Genomic DNA, 21,164 nt, shown 5'->3' on the forward strand with positions numbered 1-21,164 from the left:
TTCCCGTGCGTTCCAGGATCCTGGTAGAGAGCTCACACCTCCGTATTCTTCAACAGAATCAATGATGATAACTTCATCTATCCTTTGCCAGGCCCTCGGGTGGGCCACCAAGGAACCTCAAGTAAAGGGAGAGACGCCAAAATTTGCTGTCAGACACGAGATGAAAGCGCCATACCACTACTTCTACTACGATCGTGCTTCTCTTCTTCGAAAACTCGATCGAATGGATGAAGAACATCGGATACAGTTGAAGCTTCTGATAGACCACGTGGAGGAAAGCTTTGAGACAAGCTATTCGAAAGCAAACGCTTCATTTTCGCAGGGGCTCGTATCAAGGGAGACTATGTACTATCTCTTCAAGCCGGACATGGATGTGGTGTATCGATGGGGTGGAGAGGAGACGGCTCACAGGACGAAGAATTGGATCATACCGCCTCCGGAACCGACCCAACCGTATGAAGCAAAACGTAAGCGGGAAGCAAAAGACGACACAGTGGTGGGAACACTGCAATGCTACTGTTGGGCTTTTGATGGCGCACTCCGGAAAACAGATAGCACATTCACGATAGAATGGCCTAACACATTCGGTGACATTCAAAGCATTCGAAACCTCCCCGTTTATCCTATGAAATATGCACCTCGAGCTATAGAAGAGACTTTATATAGCCGGGGGTTGAAATTCTGGGCGTGCACAAACCAGTCATATGTGTCGTATGATGACCCAGACTTGTTTGGAGATCCCGTTCAGGTATGAAGTTCAGGCTTAGGATCAGGTTTGAGATGGAACACCAGCTAACTTATACCAGCCGGGCGCAAGGTACATGATTGATTTTCTCGTGCATAAGCAAGCGAATCCAGACGCTTTTCCTGACAGGCCTCCGGGAGAGGTAATCGAAGCACCAACTCCAGAGGAAATGCAAACTCGCTCTTTTTTTCTCTTGCTGCCTTCTAAAGTATTCGGCTACAGCATGCAAACAAAGAAATGGGGTAAGACTACTCAACTCGCCACTTTCCAGAACTTTGCCTAACTCATGCGTAAAAGTCCCTCTGAAGGTAGCATGTATCTCTCCCGTAGTTTGGAACATGGAAGCATTCGACAGCTTGGTTGTAGATGATGACACCAAAGAGTTGGTGAAGGCTTTGGTGACGAACCAATTAGCCAAAGAAAAAGGAACAGATGTGTTAGATGGGAAAGGAAACGGTCTAGTAATCCTGTTGCATGGGTCAGTCATAAAATTTCTTGGGGTTTTCGGTGATTCAGACTGACGCTTATCAAGTGGGCCTGGAACTGGAAAGACGCTCACTGCAGGTAATTTAAAACCATAATGTGGGCCATCCTTCCTGAGAGAACATTGACATTATTGCCAGAAAGCGTCGCTGAGCTAGCACAAAAGCCGTTGTATCGTGTCACATGTGGCGACATTGGAACGAATGCAACTGCGGTTGATAAGGTAAACCAATTGAACTATATAGATTGAATATGGATATTCTGACTTCAAGAAGCACTTGCAGAGCGTCTTGCACCTGGGCAGGATATGGGGCTGCGGTAATCCTAAACTTCCACCTTCCTGTTATGAGCAACGTCTAGCGCTCGCCAGCTAACAAGTGCACAGTCGTTCTGCTTGACGAAGCGGATGTATTTCTTGAAGAAAGAAGTCTAGCAGATATGGCAAGGAATGCTCTTGTCTCGGGTCAGTATAAATGATGAAGCAGGAACGCTCAACTAAGGAATACAGTCTTTCTTCGAGTTCTCGAGTACTACGATGGTAGGAAAACCCTTCTTCTCTCCTGACACTGGTAACTAACAGGCTAAGGAATCCTGATCCTAACATCCAACCGCGTGGGTACCTTCGACGAAGCCTTCAAATCTCGAATCCAACTGGCTCTCCACTACGACAACTTGTCCCGCACCCAACGACGCGCCATCTGGGCAAACTTCATCAAGCGGCTCGCATCCATCGAGAAAGACAGCGTGAACACAGACAGTCTGACAGAGCATCTTGACGAGCTAGCAACGCACGATATGAACGGTAGGCAGATCAGGAACTCATTGACAACGGCAAGACAGTTGGCCTTATACAAGGGAAAGAAGATGGATTACGGGCTGTTGAAACATGCGATAGGTGTTGCAAGCAAATTTGATCACTATTTGAAAGGCGTGAAGGGGAATTTCTCCGATGATGAGTTGGCAAGGGAAGGAGGTGTGAGGTAATTCGGTGATATGAGGAAGGAAATACAGGACACTGGTCTCTCATCTCAGCGGACTACCCTGGTTTCGATATGATTAGAAGCGCAAACGGCTTCAATGATTAAAGGGTGGGAAAAGCGATTGGGCGTGATGATTTGATAACATTTTCTGCACTGTACACTGGAGTCCGGACTCGACGCTGCTTTGTTCCATTAGTTCGATTTATATGCGTCCTACCTCATCTATGAATGCAAAGCTATGTGGAGGTTCTGAACAAATGGGGTCTCTATCTAATTCTGAACCCACTGGGGCGCATTTAAAGGGGGGGGGGGGTCAAAATCTTTGTCCCATACCTCGCCCTATCAATTTTCGCTGAAGGCAGCATCATCCCTCGATCTGCAACCATGATGATGTTTTGTAGCCCCTTCAAAGCTTGCTCGTTATGGTTGAAAAAATACCCATCAATGCAGCTTTGGCTCTCAGGATGGACCCATGACGTCCCGGTGCACCTTCGCGAACTGCGTCTCATGAACAGTTTTGAGACGGCCAAACTCCGAAATTCCCACCTCAAGAAGGAGCATCCATACCCATTTCAGTGTCCGCATGCTGGCTGTGACTGTAATATGGCCCCTCTTATATAAAAGTTATAAGGGTCTATCACCGTTAATTCTATACTCTTATACCGGAATACACCCATTTATAGCTATTATCTCCACTTTACTATATATTATAATTAGCCGATCTTAGTATTATCTCTTAATTGTCCGCGAGGCTATAAAAAGTTAAGCAGGAAGAAGCGATAATTATTATACGAGGGGGGTATACAACCTCGGATATTGCCCTCTGCCTGTTTAAAGGCTTTAGGCAAACTAATGGACTAGCATATTACAGGTATTCTCCGTTATCCGGCATCCCAGTTGCCAATCCTATAGCTGGCGTGGTCCAATTAGTGAATCTTCTAAGGAATACTCCTGGCAGAGTCTCGTATAATCCTACCGCCTCGAATTAGCCCATGGCCACGCAATTAAGACAAATACGATATGTACTGTGGCAAAGGGGAAACTTACAAGGAAGCTCCCGGCACATTATTTACTTGCAGTATCTGGGCTTAGCTAGGCAGAAGCCAGGCCGCATTATTGTGAGGTATTTCTGCGACTGGTAATTATACTATCCCTTCGTCCGGTGAGACATTGGCGGCGCAACAGAAGCTTTGCTTATACCTCTCTATCTTGAGTACTGGAACTAGAAACCGCGGAATGGATCCTCCTTTCTTTCCTAGAAGATATGAATCTCGTCCATCGAGGTATCTAAAACACCTCAAGGTTCTTTTGGATTGTGTTAACCTTCCCTATCCATCCCTCCTAGCTTCTGTTTCGTTCTGTCCAGCGTATAGTACTAGCCAACTGATATTAGACGCCTTCCCAACCCCCACCCCATTCTGCGGTGAAATACCACAATGCCCACAACGCATGCACTTCCCTAATAAATAGGCTTTATATTATAACTTACATAAGATTAAACTTTTTTAATGATTCCAAGTAAGCTAGACATAAGAGGCTCTTTTCTAATTAATTCGTGAATTGCGATGCCCTGGATCCAAGTGAGAATTAAGCTTTTTGGTATAAAAGTGGCATCAGGCCAAAATGCCGTGCTTTATCCCCTTATAACCTTACAACCGCGCTATCCTAGGTTTATCTTAATCTATAGGATTAAGAGTAATAATTCAATTAAGGATTGCACTTGTACGTTTTTACAGTAAAATAGTCGGGATGTGGTTAGTTGTGAAAGTGTTCAAACCCTAGTTTTGGTGTACAAAGAGGTTTCGCTTGATATGAGTTGGTGGTGACTATAGCGCCTATAACGAAAGATTTCCTCGTAGGACCCAATGTTGAGGTTTGGAGTCTTTCACACAAGCTATAAACAGCGCTAATATAATCTGAGTCGAGCCCTGAGGCCTAAGCATGCTAATAAACTAGCTGGATCATGCTCACGAGAATCCTCTTCTAGCGCCCTAGAGGATCATTTATAGTTTTCCATCTTATTTAAACATGAATCTTGCTAATACCTATTAGATTGAGATACAGCTACCTTTTTAATCTGTTATAATATCGTGATGGTGTCTATTCCCGCTCTCAAGTCAGACTTCAGGGATCCCTGCCAGAGCCGATTTTGGATCTTGGATACAGGTGAGAAGGAATTCAGACGCACGATTTCACGGTATCGTATGCGGCGTTGATTTTGCTGGGCGCTTGTTCAATGTAGTGGGTTGGTGGGTGGAGGGTGGTATGGCGCTGGTTGTGAGGTTAGGTTTACTGGGTTTGGAGTGTTTGGTGTGGAGGTGGATATTGGAGTCGGAAGAAGGGGTGGGGGAAGGAGAAGGGGGCAGAGAGAGAAGTAGGGAAAAGGGAGGCAAGAGATGGGTTGAATCTTATTTGTCTTCAGGAATGAAATGGATTTTGTGGAATCAGTGCTCGGTAGGGTTATTTTGTCGGGTAATTCTCGAAGACAGGGGACTTCTCATTGTTAGAGAGCGGTGGAAGATTGAAGCTGTACAATAAAAATTGCGACTCGTGCAAGACAGACATCAATCAGATGGAAGAAGGCATGGGATGGAAAGTGAATGTGAAGGCATCAAATTTGTATTGCGCATCACTTCTTCGGACGGATTCGTGCATTATGCAACGCAAATTCAAGACTGTATAGTTGTAGGAAGCGGCTCTCCTTATCCAGCCTGACGCCCTCATAACAAAACAAGAGTTTCTTGATATTAGTCCGTAGCCCGTACATCATCTCAAACCAGAACACAAAATGCATTGTGATTCAGCTGGTATTCGATGTCCCAATCCCGTCCTGCTTCCTACCTGAGATTCAGAAACCACCCCCATCTTCCTCCAATCCATGCACCCCCCTAACGTGATCCCTCAACTTATCCCTCCTGGTAAACCCTTTCCGTCCATTCCTGTTGCATCCTGGCTCCCAACAATGGTACTTCCGATGGCGCTCCGGGGAATGGATTTTTGCGTGGCGGCTTAGGTCGCCTAGTCGCGCGAAGGTGGAGTGGCAGTGCGGGTGCGGGCAGGGGTGGCGTGTGGAGTTTGGGGAGGGAGCGTTGGTTGGAGATGGTGTAGGGGAAGTGGTGGAGGTGGAGGAGAAGGATGCTTCTGGGCTAGATGAGGAGATGATTGTGTGTGTGGAGCTTGCTTGAATCGGGGAAGAGGTGCCGTAGGTGGGGGTTGAAGCTTGGAATGGGGCGTTGAAGGAGAAGTTCGTTTCTGTATTGCATGTTATGGAGCTTAGTTGCGTGTCGGCGATGTCGTTGCCCGAGAAATGGTTTGCTTCGCGGGTTCCATTCGAATGGAGCAGATTGGTGGAGGCATCTTGGTCAAAGCCGTTCATGAAGGGATCATGAGCAGTGTTGTCTTGCCAGGCAGAGTCGAGTCCGTTTGCCATGTTGCCATGAGCAGCAGGCTCGTTGTGCCAGTCCTGTTGCTCGGTGGAAGGATAGTGCAAGTGAGTGTCAGAGGAGGGATGAGCAACAGTGCCGACTTGCGGGAGGCCAAGCCCGTTTGGACTGGTGAAATGAGCAGCAGTGTCATAGGGCCAATCTTGCTGTCCGGGCGTAACATAGAGAGCGCGAGTCTCGGCTTGAGGAGCGGAATCGAAGTCGGGTTCGGAATTGGCGCTCAATTGCAGGTCTTGAATTTGGCTAGATGCTGCCCCGAGATTTTCATGCCCTGTCCAATCTTCGCAGACCCCGCTTGGAAAGCTGGCTCTGAACCCACTAGGCACCAGCTGCTCGACTGCCGAATTTGGATATATGGTATAGGAGGGGAAAGGCACAAAGAATCCGGGAAGTGCAACGCCAAAGTTGTAAGGGTAAGGATGGCGGATACCGAGAGCACGGGCGTGGGAGAAGCTTGCGCCCAGCGGCTCGGTTTGCTGGTTTTTTACTGATTCCGGATCGAAATCCATCGCAACTGGTTACGAGGAGAATATGCTGGCTGCTGATTTTGCTCTCTGCCGATTTCTCTCTCAGATTCGGGGACGATATATTCGATTTAAACAGCCAACGGGGCGTTTCCCTCCTCCGTATTCCAGCGTTTCTTCTCCAGCATCTGAGCCCTCATGCTGCGGGGTATACCTGCCAACTCGACATCCTCCATCCCGTCTCCGCAATCCAACCCATAGGACATACCAAGGCGACGTGGCTGGCAACTGGCCCATTGGCTGAGGGGGCATAGTGACGGCGAAGTCCAATCATCCTGGCAGGGCTTGATATCCAGCCTGACGCTTCGGGGATCCTTGTCACCGACTAAGACAGGAGACTCGAGTTTACAGAGCCTTGTATGAAAGACATGACTTACCGGAAGGGGGATGGGACGAAAGAGGCTCGGCGGGACAAGTGCCCGACCTTCTCTCAAGCCGGGCGTTAAGCAATAACACAAGACTCCCCAGGAGGGCTCTCATTGCTCGCCCCCTTCGACACGTTGGCGGTGTACATGCAACACGCCCCTATACATGAATTTTCATGCGTGTGCCCTTCGGTGAGCCTCGCCATGCACGCGCCCCAATGCATAAGCTTTCATGCACACGCCCTACTTTTCAGCTGCTTATCTGTCCAAGGAGGTAAAAATTGTGTCCAATGGTAGAAGAGATGACTCGGTGAGCGAAAAGGGACGTTGTCGGCGGCCGCTTGCTCCGACATGACGGACAGAGTCTTTGCCGGGCCTCCGATGGCGCCGAAAGCCGCAGGCAGAAGTTGGGAAGGACCAAAGGAGCCCTGAAGGCCTGTCTCGAAGAATTACTTTCACTTGAAGTGGTTTCGTCGTTAGAGGTGTTTGGCCTTTCAATCGTCTACTCGTCTGGAAAAGAGTTAACTTAGAATCGCAAAGGTAGGTAAGGAGACAATACAATGCTACCCCGAGGAATCTTAAAGAGCAAAATGTCTATCGGTGACAATCATAGCAAAACTAGAGGTAATGAAATGAAGATATATAATCTTGTGTGAGTATTGAGATGATGAGGATTGTGTGGTGCAAAATTCTAAAGGGCAGATTAGATTTCATATATAGATTTTGGGTCGGGCCCGGTCAGTGTCCAAACTTGCCCCGCCATCATGCTTGTTCTTGACAACCGCAGCGAGTAGCAGCCAATTATCAGGGGCCTGTAAGCCACCCGGTGACGGATTCGATACCGAGGAAACGCCAGGGAAACGCCAAGGAAAAGCCAGACGCCCTGTGTGACGGATTCGATACCGAGGAAAAGCCACCCTTTCCTCGGTTCGACAGCTTTCCCAGAGCAGGCTATGATGGCTGTGCAGGTGAGCAATAGGGCGGACGTTGGGTAGTTTTGCTGATGGCTGCCCTTTGCCGGCGCGCAAAAGGGCAGGCACGCATTTGCACAAATGCGCGCCCAAAGCAAAGATCGGTGTATACAGTGCTGTACAACTTGGTTATAAGAGTACTGCCTCTTTGTACGTGTTATTTCTGAAAACAGATTTGTAGGTGGCAATATGTGAGAAAAGCGCAGCATACGCCCGATGAGCGTGCGCGTGGATGCTCAGGGATGAACATCATGGATCATGGCTTTCCTAGAGTCCTGTATTGTCTTGAATGTGGCTTTCCCCAAATGCGCGTCTTGCCAGATGCAGAAAGTGCAGGTGCGGCAAGGTTACGATCGTAAAGGTACGCTGTCTCAAGGGGTGCACCCTTGCAAGAGAGGCGTGCCAGGTTACCGTTGCTGCGACGCTCCGGAGTCGTGATACACACCCTACGCCGACCAAATTTGTTAGCGAATCCAGCCTGAAAATCAAACACTCGGTTAATTTCTTGAATAGCCAGCACACTTAGGTTCCCCTAAAATATAACCTTAACTAATGCGCAGTCTATAGGATTACCCTCTACAGAATTGTAAAATTTAATTGTCATTGTTATGGAAGTTGATATAGAAAATGTTGATTTTCGGCCCCGACTTCGGTGTATCATGACTAAGCGGAGGCGCGTGGCAGCAACATGTGCACACCTCTCTTGCAAGGGTGCTCTTCCACTGGTGGGACCCTTCGACCAGTCGTCGCATGGCTGATAGAGACGCCACTCTGATATGTTTGGACCCAGATTACGCTCCGTAGAGAGGAATCAATGGCTGTGTAATGGCAAACTTGTCACAAGCGGCATGCTGCTCATCCAACTGAAGCAAATCACCGCTCGCTGTTGCTGCCATTGCCCTGAGAGGTTTGTTCATCCACATGGCCGGGCTCTGGTCGGTGGAGGGAGATACAATCCACAAATCGCTCCTCGCACCAGCGCATCATCTGAATACGCGACGATCGCTTCTGCTGTGGAACGTTCGTTCCGCCTCACATTGATGTTTCTTCGGTTCACAGGGCTGTGCAATAACCAGGTCTGCTGAGGAGGGTTCAATCAATTCCATTCGGTTACGCTATGGCCCACAGAAATGAGTCAAATCGCGGCCCGGAATCTTTGAAACTAGTTCCGCGTTGAACAGAATCAGAATCATTCTGATGCTGGATGCTGGATGCTGGAAAGTGGATGTTGGATACAAATCCTCTGATGCTCGGTTACACGAGGAGAGAGGCTTGGTGGCTGAGCGCCCTACTCGTCTGTGGAGCCCTTCCGACCGCCGCGAGCCGGCTCGAAGCTGAGAGCTACCTTGGAGGCACAATCTTTGTGTAGGAGATAGAATGGCTCAATAGGTGCGGCCGCAAGGGCCACGGGTTCTGAAAACCGGGGGCGATGAAAGATTAAAAGAATAAAAGGGGCATTCTGAGTCAAAAACGAGTCTGCTCATATCTTGGCCGATTTTCTGGATATCGTTGGCGTCTATGACCGCGTTGGAAGGAAGGGAGGTAAAGATTCCGCGGAGATTACAGATAAATCTATATGCAAAAGGTATTAATATTGTGCTGTGCTAGCCAAGCGAGCCCCTCTTGTGAGCGCTGGACATATCTCACCAGACGAGGGGATAGGGAGCAAAGCCGACTATCTATGTCACGTGGATCTCTTCACCTGAGACATATGGTACGGATTGACGGGTGCGCAACTGCGATACACGTAGATTTTGTCTGGATTCCAAGCTGAAATGTAACGATGCAAATTAAGCATCGATCACTAATTAATACACGTGATCTACTCCTACTTTAATTCGATAGACCACCCCGCACTTCTCGATAATACCCTCAACTCTCTGGCTCAATGGTTATCAATTCCCGGCTCCTTTCCATAACGACTCGGTTCTTATATGCTGTGGACCGTCGCACCCGAACCTTACATTAGATCCACGGTTCTTCAATGTTCCACCCTTTGATTGTCGAATGTCAAGGGACAAGAACCGGCGACTCTGCCTCTGACCTTCGATCACCTTTTCGAAGTCGACTTTCACTTTCCAACATTTCCATCATCAGACATGGTTTGTTTTTCAGAACAATGAGCAAGTAATGCAACTGCAGGTCTAGGATAGTTTCACAATGGGAAGAAAACCTAACCAAACACTGTCCCCGTTTGACTCTTTGTTATCGTCGTGAGATATTTTGAAGTATTGAATGACCCGGGCCCTCTTTCCCGGTCAACAAACTCCGACATCTCGTTTCCCTAGCATTAAACCCTTTCAACTTTATTTGTTATAGACTATTATCTCTCGAATAGAATTGTTGCAAGTTTAGAACTGTGGTTCGCTGATTCGGGAAAATGTAAAACGACCCCCCCCCCCCCCCCCCCCCCGGGTGTCGATTAGACAAATCACTGGATTTTAGAGTTTTAATAATGCTTAATTAGTTGCTTGTACTTACTTAAGTCCTTCTCTCGAATCAGAATTCCTGATATAGGTGTAAGGAAGTTTGCATATAAGAGCTCTAATTTGGGGCATGGAATAGACGAGGCGATAATTGAGCACGAGATAAATTAGTTCCAGGCGCTTGATCGCTAAATTTTCAGGCTCTTATAGTACCTTAAAAATTCCGACTTTCCTTACCTTCTTTAAATTTTCTTAAATCTACTAATTATTATAATGAAAATTTTATATCCTATTAGCTTATAATCCGGTTTTCTATAATATAAAAAAATAATCAAATTATAATAATTATTTATATAGTAACTTAAACTTAAAGGAAAACTGGATTTTTTGGTGTTCCTCTCTACTTTAGGTTAGTCCGGCCCCCAATCGACACCCGGGGAGGGGGGGTCGTTTTACATTTTCCCGCTGAGAACCCCTGTATGTGACGAATTTGGGGTTACACAGCATGGGTCGCTTGACGCAGAATCTTCATACCGTCCTCAAAGTCATTTGACGACCAACAACACTACTAAACATCTCAATTCATGTTTGAACTTGACACAGTGGGCCGCCACCCTTAAAGCTCACTCAGGTTGTTTGGGGAAAGAAGCCCGAGGGGGCCAGCTCGCCTCAGTCAACATTGAAGCCCCCAGAACCCCGCCATCTTCTGCTATCAGACACCAGCATCAAGACCTCACCCAACACGCTTCATCAAAGACAACGACTCAAAGAATAGTAATCTTGAATATCGCCAACATGGAATCGAATCCTCGGGGTAGCCAGACAATGCCACCGGATGCGTCAAGGCAGAGTCCTTTTGCTTCGAACCGTCCGCAACCAAGTTCACAGCCAAGTTATCCTCGGCAGCCGGTATCAGAACCAGGATACCGGAAGCACAGTCTGGAAGACATTTTTCCAACTACTGGCGATGTTAGTACGAAGCGCGTTAAATCCTCAGCTCCAGTCGATAATACTCCTCACAACATGGCGATGCTAGACTACGAGTCGCAGCTCGAATTGTGTGAAATGAATAATAAGAAGCGGCTGATGATGGCTCGACAAGAGGAGGAAACTTTCGGCACGTACAGTGCATCGGTCGCTGGACCGGGAATCACCAAAGAGACACCCAACTTTCTGGTGCAAGAGGCAACCAGAGGGAGCCAGGAAAGGCCAGGAACAGTAGGCTCTTCCCTTGGTGCTATATCGCAAGCTCCTATCATTGAAAATAACCCTCGGAAGGACTCATCCCTGGTGCGACCAGTGCCATCAGGCTCCACATACGGACAGGCCGATGGCTCAACACCGTCCGAGATTCTTTCTCCATCAACGAACGTCATTGTATGCCAGAGCAACGATTTGGATAGACTCAATCTTGGCCGCGGACCGTTAGATATCCTAGACACGATGATGGAGCATGCCAAGCTTGGGGTAGACCGAGGACTAGATGAGATTCTCACCACACTTCAGAACATCCAGCATCTCAAGGACTCCTTACCCGCAGCTGAAGCCGCGCTTCCCAAGCCGCAACGAGATTTGCTCGGCAAAAAGCGGTCCGAGATCCAGATCCTCAAAATCAGATACGAGGATTTGATTGCGATCACGTCGGATGCACAAAAAGAAGGACTTCGGAAGCTTAAGTGTGAGGCAATATCTCAATCACAAAGGGATTTGGAAGATATCATGGGCGATGATCCGGCTTCGAGGAGGGTTCAAGCTACAAGAGCACAAATTGAGACCCTAGAAAGAGATCTAAAGAGGGTAAAAGATCGAGCGTCGGGTTTGATGATGGCGTTGAATGGGTTACTAGAGAAGCTTCCTTAATTCCTTCTTCTTCTTCTTTTTTTCTGGATTATCTCTTAGATATAAAAAGCACAAGTAAATAGTGCAGCTGCAAGATATTGCTTATAGAGAGAAGTTGGAACAGTGTGCGAAGCACGTGACATTTGCATTCTGTGACATAGACAACTAGGGACACTTTAAGCTAAATAATTCTCTAGCTATTACTAAAAGCAGTCTCTTTCAATATATGTTAGCCAATTTAAATTCTCTATATAAAAATATAGTCAGCTCTGAATTCTGCTTTGCTGGCGCTCCAGAAACATATGCATTTTCTTCCGCTGAAACTTCTTTGAGGACATGTCCATTTGCACCTCTCCATAACTTTGTTGGACTTGAAACAAAATCAACGTGATGTCCCCTTTACCAGACAACCTGGTAAGACCTCTTTGGAAAATTGTTTGTCCCAAAACACTTGGAGCACTGCAAAATGTAAGTCATCGAATGTACAAACATTAGAAAATCCAGTGCACCAAACTGTTCAAAACAAAAGATTGGTCAGTGGCCATGAAGCAAACTTATACCGGAGAAGCTTATTTCATCAGACGCTTACGAGTAATGAGATTAGACTTCTTGCTTTAACAAAATAACTTGACACACGAGACAGATCGGATATTTTTTACAATTTCCGCGAACCACCATCTTGTCTCGGCAAACTCATCAACAACCACAGTCTCACCTTGCCGGTTTCTGCCAAATACAAACTTGCCTTTTAGCTTTCTACAAACCCGCATTTCAGAAAACCTTGATGGTAACTTTGGTCAGGCATTCACCCTCGTGGCTTTTGGGGCTCCGTACTAAAACAATTCTTCCACCCGTGCACATTTTTAGTATGCCTTGCCTTACCGCTGCCCCTTCTTCCCCTTGAGTACTATTGACTTTGCTTAAGGTGTCCTCCTGCTCCTGCTCTATTTCTCTTTCTGAGTGCAGGAGTTATCGTCGTTCCTGCCTACAATATTTATGTCATGCGTCATCTTCTGTCACGTAAGGGTTCTTTCATATTGAGGGCAGTCGTTCTTGCCTAAGGTAACTCCTCTCAGGGCCATTCTCATTGAGTTTTGCTATCTTCCTCGCGGACATGTTCACTCCTGCTTACTCGTGTCCTCCCATTAGAATTCTCCTCCCCTGTTTAACAGCTCGTCGTCAACGAACTTCCGTTGCCTCTTGACACTATCTACCTTCCCCAACACACCCTTGAAGCTTGTCGTCAACGAACGTCCGCCAGCTCTTAACAGCATCTTTCTTCCACAACACAACCTTGAAGCCCAAGTGCTAGCATTTCGAGTATTGATAGCCGATATTCCAGACAAAGGAATCCTGATTCTGACACTCTTACCTTGTGTTCATAACACCAGTGCTGCGGCATCGCTGCATCATCACTTTTATTCGCTGCCTTGGAGATGACTCGGAGCGCCTCCATTTGCGGCGACACCACTTCCAAGGGAATAGGGTTACAAAGTTTACGCAGCACATCTATTCACCCTGAAATCGCATTTACGCAGAGTACTATGAGAGACGATTCCGAGCCACCTCCCAGCTACTCAGCGAGCGCCGGCTATCATCTCCGTCCGGAGGATTTGCCCCGAAACGAAACCGTTGCAAGCAGCAATTCTCATCTCGGCATTTCCAATCCATCCGATCATCGCCCTTTTAATTCTGGGCCTTCGGATCTTTTCGCCTCTCACAAATCCGAACACAGCAGACGGTCAAGCGCAAACTATCGTCCCATCACATCTATCTCTTGTCCGAACGGAAGTTCACCTTCAAGCTCAGTCACTCCTCACTTCTCTCAATCTGGCTCGTCGCATCTCGGCATGAAACCCTCTACCTCTTGTTGCCCTTCCTCTACCATGACCTCAGCCTCTGCACGTCCCATGCCAGCAATGACCTCGACTTCCGACGAGAAGAATAATGAGACTGTCAAACAGCTCATCAGCAAGAACCCCGATTTGAGAAACAGCATCTACTCGTTCCTCGGCTCTACCATCGTCGCTCTTGAAGCGCAGCGACCCGAAGACCTGAAGACAAAAGACGTCAAGATCGACGGCTTGCAGAAACAACTCCTGGATGCCATGAAATATGGTAACGAGGAAGCGCGCAAAGTCGAGAAACTCGAATTAGAGCTCAAGTTGGCAACCGAGAACGGTCTCTCCCAAGCCAGGGCCCTCGAAGACCTCCAGAAGAAGCTCCAGAAGCAAGAAGAGGTTGAGAAGAACATTCGCAAGGGAAATCTCGCCTTGCACCGCGAGCTTGATCCTCTCAAGCCCGAGAACGCTAGGCTAAAGAACCAACTTAAGGATGCCGAGAAGGAGATTCGAAACCTGACAGAGAGGGTTGATTATCAAAACCAGAGACTTGAGATCTATGGTCAGAAGACACGCAACACGGAGTTGAAGGCTTTGCAGATGGAGACTGTTCTGGAGAAATTGGAGAGGGAAAATCATTCGTTGGTGTTGAAGGGCGAGCAGATGTCAGGCAGGTTGTTGGCGGTTGCGGAGCAGTGGCATGAACCGAATCCTGCAAAGAGAAACCGTCAGACGTCAGAGATGCTCGATGATGGGGAGAGATTGAAGCGATTTTCTAGAATGACTCGTTGAGTGGGGGAAGGCGAGATACCACGCTTTCTTCATGGATGACAGCGAGCTTGACATTGCTCCAGGTTGTCGGGCTTAGGGTGGGGTTGAGATAGCAATGTGAGGGAGGGATACAATAATAGACAGCGTTGATTTCTAGCATGGCATGGCTTTATTACTCGGCGTTGATTCTGAGGATAGATGATGCATGACATTTCTAGATTCCGCATCATTCACACAATAAACAGCATTGATTTCAACTAATTTGAATGCTCTGCGATGTGATAATACCATACGATTCTAAGCCTCAGTTGGCCAGAACCAATCTCCCGCAAAAATGGTACAATGTCAATAGAAAAGCTACACGATTTTGCATAGACAATGGAAGTCGAGAGCCGCTAAATATTCTAGATCTTCCAGGACAATGAGTAACTATTCAAGATATCCTAAAGTTCCAAACTCTTTTTGGGATTTCAACTATAATGTCCTTACTTCTGAGATCCTTCAAGATTTGAAATGCAGAAAGTCGTTATAACAACCTACAAGAAGATAACCGTGGCTGACCCCAACCCTGAGCAAGGAAATTCCGCTCCTTCCACCACAACTTGTTTGACCCTGATACACTAAATTAAGAATCTGTACTCAACCAATCATAAAGGCCGGGTGATAAGTCGTTTTCAAATCCCACAAAATGCCCCCCACTAATAATTACAAGGTGTAGTTTGTTATCACGTTTCGCCAACATGTGCTCTCTCAGCAGGCCTTGTTTGTGCCGAAAAGGTCCTGAGTTCAATCCTCAGCCCGATCAAAAGCCTTCAACACCGTTTTCCTTTCTCTCTTCAGCCATTTCTGGTAATTTTGTGTTATGTAAGGGAAGGGAAGAGAGCTGCTCGTGTTGAGGAGGAAAGGCTTTGTCGATGTCGATTTTTTGGTGTGGTGGGGCAATCATTAAGCGAGGAAAAATAGGGGCAAATGTGGCGTCGCCGACTCACCTTCAAGGCGACACAGATAAGGCCTTGGGTGTTTTTATAGCTTGCAGAACACTTATCACAGTTTGGGTGGAGAATTCAGCGGACGAGGATACGTATTCAAGTCGGATCATCACTGTACCGTGCTGATCATAGATTTTGATCCTACTCCGATGTATACCATGTAGCTTCAGCACGATTTTGTTAGCAATTTGAGGCTGCAGCTTAGCATCAACCTTTCTTCAAGAGAAGCCAAACGATATGAGCCGATATATATAGACACAAAGTCTCTTACATCTCCACGAAGTGAAAGCGAGGTATGGGACACTTGTTTCGGCCACCACAGAGGCCTTGGGTTCCGGAAGCCAGCCCACGGCCTCGAGGTTGATTCACGAATATTTCTGTCTTCGCAAACTCAATCCACAATTCTTTGTCATTGTGAGAGGTGCGAAGCTCAAATATTTATTGTCCAGAGGGACGAAGAACAATGAGGTGAAGAGCGACTGAAAAAAAGCTTCTGCTCGGTTGACCCCTGTGCTCCGTATTTGGGTCGAAAAGTATGCCACTCCTTCAGATCGAAAGTCCCAAGACAACAAGGACTATGGAAAAATAAGAGAATCCAAAGTTATGACAAAATGAGCTTAATGAGCTTCAAACCAGTGGTCTGAGTGTGGCGAAACAATAGGATCAATAGGTTGCCATCCCCATGTATATACTGTGTCGTGCTTCATTATATTTACATAAAAAGAAACTCGTGTCATATCACCGCGGGAACGCTGGGCTCGCGGGACTTATTGGACTCATCGTCCTACTCACTGGGCTAACTGGCTCCCTCCCGTATCTAAATCTCGCACTGCTCGGCGACAATACTTCCATCGGACTCGTATCGTAATCATCTCCCTCCACAAAACTCATCGGCCGTCCGCCCCTACTCCGCCTTCTCCCATTGCCCACACCACTCATCTCAATTGCCACCTCGCCCGCATCCATCTCATAAATCTCCTCATGAATGCTCCTCTTCCCCGAATGTCCAATCTCCACCGCGTCTGAGGTTGGTGGCCATTTCCTGCCATACGGATCAAGCTCGACGATTTCGTTATCGTGGCCGCACATCTCGCTGGGGTACTTTAGGTCGGGATTTGCGTCGACCTCGTGCTTTTGGTTGGGGGGACTGGCGTCCAGCTCGGCTTTGATGATTGGTTGTGGGTTGGCGTTGGATGGTGCGGTGGTATCCGCGAGTTTGTGGCCTTTTGCTTTTCGACGGCGTCGTAGGATAATGAGTAGGATCACGAGAGCAAGGGCGAGGAGAACGAGACCGCTACCGCCTGCAGCGATTGCAACAAGGGGAAGGTGATGAGCAGATTTTGTATTCGTGTTCTCTCCCACGCTGGTCGAAGGTGGCAGGATTGCTACGATATCTTGCTGGGCTGATGCATCCCAGTTGCATTGCGAGACGGAAAAGTTTCTACGCGCGTAGTCTGCTATGACGTATCTATTTCAGTGTCAGGTCAATCCGTTTTATTAGAGAGGTATACCTACGCTTCTTGAAAGAAAGTCCTACCAAGCGTATACTGCGATGAATCGTTCGCCCGTTTCAGAGGAAAGTATCTCGTCGCATTCGCCACAATCGGATAAGAAACCGTGAGATCAAAAGCCGAGTATGGGAGCATGATGTCGACTGTCTGCAAAGAAGTCAAAGTCCCAAGCGTAAATGTGATCTTTGGGTTTTGAGCTTTCAGAGAAGTGTGCTGAGCGTCTGTTAGCAGGTACAGCTGTGTATTGCTATCCCATACAAGGCCGAATGTGCTTTCAAATATCGCACATGCAGCTTCTGGGAGATAGATATATGGTACTGTCGAGTCCAAGAATATTGATACTGGCTGTTGAAGGAGAGAAGTTCCATCGTCAGCGGTTATTTTATTCAGCTCGACGAGGAGTTCTCGATCATCCTGCGGTCCGAAGTTGAAGGTTAAGTTGTTGGGGTTGAATCTCGAGGTATCGTATCCGCCCAGTACCAGACTACCATACACTTCATTCAATCCTGATATTGTTAATTATTCTTGCCGGGTCAGAGGTATTTCTATGCTCACGATATTTATTCCCAGCCGTATATGCCCAACTTAGACTCGGGATCATCTTCTGTGTCCGCAAATTCTCCATGAAGCTGGGGATGGGGTCCGTCAAGCTTGTAAAGTTGCTTGCTTGAGGCTTCACTCCAAACAACCCCATGTAAAAATCCTTCGCCGCGATACTCGCCACCGTTTGGTTCCCAAGTGAAGGTCCCCCACCTCCAAGATATCCCAGTGTTATGTCGTCGAATCCATATCTCCCTTTGCCCGAGTATCCTAAGTTGGATTCAAGTTCTAGATCGTATATCGTCGTAGTAATGTTGGTTTTGTTTGGAATCCAACTGGTGGATGCAGTGTTATTGTAGAATCTCCCGCGCGAAGTTGAGCAAGTGGATGGGTCTGTCGAGGTACATCCTTTTGGATCGATCCCCCACGTTTGGTAAGAAGCTGTTGAGACGAGAACATTGACGCTTTGCGACGGCGTGCCAATTTCTATTGTGAAAGAAGACCAAGGTCCATCATTACCTTCCCTACCTATTGTCAGTTGCGTTTAGCAAGAAACCAATGGTGGAATGTCTTACCAATTGTTGGACGCTGGCACGACGATGGGTTTTGGAGAGACCTGATCTGCACGCGCAGTGACTTGACATAGAGTCCATATCAGAAATAATATTTGAAGCCATTGATGTGTACCTGCTGCTTGTCGCATCGAAGGCAGCATTTTATGGCCTGCTTAGCCTTCCATGACACATCGCGTTCTCCAACAACGGACTCAGAGTAGTTTCATTCCCAGAAAACGCGGAAGATGAGCAAAATTCCCACCTCGGTCTGATCATCCACGCCAATCAAAATAACAGTCACAAACGGCACAAGGATGCCGATGAGTAATTTGGAGAAGGGTGAAGCTTGACCCTTGATGTCCATGCTCTCCTGCCCATTTCACCCAATGAAAGCTCAAATGCAGGAAATAGGAGCCGAATCTCGAGGGAAAACAAATTCATTGGGCAAAATCCCGACGTTCGAAAATCAGCCTTACAGACAAAGCTGAAAGTGCTCCGAAGACCTGCAGATGGGTGCACGGGTGAACCTTGAAAAACGACGCTACTGAACGAATCAGGGCTGAATACCGGCCCCTGATTTCCACCGATTAGGCTCGCTTAAGCAACATCTGATTGTGGTCAGGCACGTTGTGAATCAGGGGGAACCTCAGTCTCTGTTTGGCAGTTGAGATGGAAAGAGGCGCAACTTAAAGTTTGTGGCTGCAAGAATGGTGTCAATGTCAAACAGGCACCTGGCAGGGCTTTCAAATGTTCTGGTTCTCCCACTTGAATGCAAGCCAATAAACTGGTGAGAAACCTCGGCATGTGGAGAGAAACGGGGAGGCTGGAATTAACGTTGAACGCCTTGCCAATCGACTCTTGAATACGGGATACACATGATTCGGGATGTGACTCTTCATCTCGTCCCCCATGCCCCTCCGCAGCTCGCTTCTGAACCGTGAAAGCTTAGCACGCTTCTGTTTATCCCGAACCCCAGAACCGCGTGGTCCAAGGATGGAAAACCTGGTTCCGCCATCCTTAATCCACTCCGAAAGACTACACCTTTCCGTCTTTCAACCTCTTTCTCTTAGTTATACCCACAGTCTTTACATTCGAATCTCACAATGGTTTCTAAAAGTCTTGTCATTCTTTTCGCCACGCTCATTACTTGCATTCGTTCAGATTCTATTTCCTCAGGTATCTTCCTTGGATTCGTTTACACGTGCTCGGCTAACCCTCAAAGCACCAGCGCTCACTGCGGATCATTCCAGGCCGTCAGATCCGTCCACAACGATTGAAGATCCAACAAATTGTTGCTTCGTGATCCAAGAGACGGTTAGCGCTGAATACTGGCCAGTAGCGAATGTGACATACACAACTAAGGAAGTAAACCTAACCTCAATTACCACTTTGATCACACCCTACCGAAATGGAACTTCCACAAACATTGTCACAAATGTGTACACCACGAATGCTTCATTCCCAGTCACTAAGACGCTGGGGAACCCCATTGCAGACTACCCAAACAATGGTTTTTACATGACGGAGTCCGACACATGGCTGAGAGGTACTGCTGTTACCACAGCTGGGATTACGATGTAGGATATAACTTCTATACCTAGAATGAGTGCTGATCTGAAGCAGACAATCCCCACAGGCATACTATGTCTACACAACAGTGAAGATCATCACCGCCAGACCCGTCGTGGCCACAGATGGACAAACAATGTGTGGCACCGTTTCCTCTTGGCCGAGACCGAATTTCTATAAAGTCCAAGCCACGTTCGAAAACATCAATTCCAACGCAGAAGCATACTTTGGAGGCTCATCAATCGGTGGTGCGCTCGCGCTCCCCACGTTGACGGCTACGCACATCCGTTTCAGCCTCTTCGGCTCTGAATCAGTCACATACACAGCAACGGAAACCTCAATGGGAATGTATTTTACCGACCTCCGAGGCCACACCGTGGAACCAACCATGGCTTCTTCTGGCCTAGAAATCACACTTACAACGCCATTCATCTACCAACCTACCCGCGGTTCCAACCCTGGAACCGAAGACCCACGAGCCTGCTTCCAAGGAGGCGGAACCGAGAACTTCGGCTACATTCCTCAAACACTCGTCGATTATCTTGCTCAAGATCCATATTACGTATCCCTGTATCCAGACCTGACATCCTGCCTCCCGGCCGGACCATCGATCCTCCCGGTTTACAATCACTGCGAAGTGCCTTTGCAAATTGTCATTCAGAGTGCTGTTGGAGGTGATTTGACAGAGAGCACTGTGTCTACTATTATTCCTTCGGGCGTGAATGCTGTTGAGATGATCCCGAGTACTACTGCACCGATTCCTACCCCGCATGACACTCCGCCACCTACTCCATCCGTGAGCCCGATTATTGCACCTCCGGGAGGCGATTCAGTGGGTAGTACCACGACTGTGAACGGAACGCCTGTTATTGTGATTCCCCCAACGTCAATCCCAGTCCAGAACGCACCTCCAGGACTTACAGGAAGCACCAAAGTCGTCGACGGAACATCTTTCTTGGTGATTCCCAGTCAAACCACAATCCCGGCTCTTCCAGGCAGCATAACGGTTGTCTCCGGTTCTACCTTTGCAGTCTTCACCGGTCCCACCACAGTTGCTGCAAATCCCAACCTAGCATTGGAAGGAAGTACAACTGTGATATCAGGCACGACAATGGTAGTTCTTTCTTCTGCGACTGCTGTGCCCGTCTTGCCTGGAAGCTTGACGATGTTGTCTGGTTCCCTGTATGATGTTTTCACCGGCCCAACGACGGTTGCAGTCAATGGAGAATTTTCATTGAATGGGAGGACCACGGTCATTGGAGGTGTGACGGAAGTAGTGCTTGATAAACCGACGACAGTTGCGGTTAACATTCCAACGGGGCAGAGCTTTGTGCAAGTGTCAGGAGCAATGAGGGGGAAGAACTCGATCTTTCGATTTGTGGTTGATGGGGCGAGAGGTTTTAGAGCAAGGTTTCGTTAGAAAGTGAGGGAGAGATGCGGGTAGTTTGTAACGGATAATCTGGGATTAGCAAGGAGTTATGGGAAATAAAGCATCATAGAGATATTTACCAGGATGCGCTGTGTTCCTTTTCTTCCACTTCGATTTGAAGAACAGCCTCTCGCTTCGCTGTAATACAGTATCATCTAGCACTTAACTTCTCTAGGTCAAGTGG

The 21,164-nt window shown here is 47.6% G+C and overlaps 6 protein-coding genes across 6 annotated transcripts; 4 read left to right on the top strand and 2 right to left on the bottom strand.

The window, feature by feature from the left end:
- Positions 1-914: 914 nt before the first annotated feature.
- On the top strand, positions 915-2,212 carry K444DRAFT_527982 (P-loop containing nucleoside triphosphate hydrolase protein; the record flags this gene model as incomplete). The annotated part of the gene is made up of 8 exons (XM_024874676.1): positions 915-987; positions 1,043-1,223; positions 1,278-1,309; positions 1,369-1,451; positions 1,501-1,546; positions 1,614-1,691; positions 1,737-1,766; positions 1,815-2,212. The coding sequence occupies 8 exons, from the start codon at positions 915-917 to the stop codon at positions 2,210-2,212; spliced, it is 921 nt and encodes a 306-aa protein (XP_024737582.1).
- A 2,844-nt stretch (positions 2,213-5,056) lies between these two features.
- Positions 5,057-6,160, bottom strand: K444DRAFT_629168 (uncharacterized protein; the record flags this gene model as incomplete). Its single annotated transcript, XM_024883022.1, has 1 exon — positions 5,057-6,160. The coding sequence occupies one exon, from the start codon at positions 6,158-6,160 to the stop codon at positions 5,057-5,059; it is 1,104 nt and encodes a 367-aa protein (XP_024737583.1).
- A 4,351-nt stretch (positions 6,161-10,511) lies between these two features.
- On the top strand, positions 10,512-12,045 carry K444DRAFT_612390 (uncharacterized protein). Its single transcript, XM_024880124.1, has one exon. It carries the CDS (start codon positions 10,733-10,735, stop codon positions 11,795-11,797), a length of 1,065 nt encoding a protein of 354 aa, XP_024737584.1. The 5' UTR covers positions 10,512-10,732; the 3' UTR covers positions 11,798-12,045.
- Positions 12,046-13,212: 1,167 nt separating this feature from the next.
- K444DRAFT_721057 (uncharacterized protein) lies at positions 13,213-14,510 on the top strand (the record flags this gene model as incomplete). The annotated part of the gene is made up of 1 exon (XM_024888508.1): positions 13,213-14,510. The coding sequence occupies one exon, from the start codon at positions 13,213-13,215 to the stop codon at positions 14,407-14,409; it is 1,197 nt and encodes a 398-aa protein (XP_024737585.1). The 3' UTR covers positions 14,410-14,510.
- A 1,605-nt stretch (positions 14,511-16,115) lies between these two features.
- K444DRAFT_528123 (acid protease) lies at positions 16,116-17,951 on the bottom strand (the record flags this gene model as incomplete). Its single annotated transcript, XM_024874692.1, has 3 exons — positions 16,116-16,845; positions 16,893-17,394; positions 17,444-17,951. Coding segments are annotated over 3 exons (1,740 nt in total), but the record flags the coding sequence as incomplete, so codon positions are not given.
- Positions 17,952-18,891: 940 nt separating this feature from the next.
- On the top strand, positions 18,892-21,061 carry K444DRAFT_663053 (uncharacterized protein; the record flags this gene model as incomplete). Its single annotated transcript, XM_024886776.1, has 2 exons — positions 18,892-19,559; positions 19,606-21,061. 2 exons carry the CDS (start codon positions 18,892-18,894, stop codon positions 20,969-20,971), a joined length of 2,034 nt encoding a protein of 677 aa, XP_024737587.1. The 3' UTR covers positions 20,972-21,061.
- Between the last annotated feature and the right edge of the window lie 103 nt (positions 21,062-21,164).

Source organism: Hyaloscypha bicolor, assembly GCF_002865645.1.
Source record: "Hyaloscypha bicolor E unplaced genomic scaffold K444scaffold_58, whole genome shotgun sequence".
Taxonomy (NCBI): Eukaryota; Fungi; Ascomycota; class Leotiomycetes; order Helotiales; family Hyaloscyphaceae; genus Hyaloscypha; species Hyaloscypha bicolor.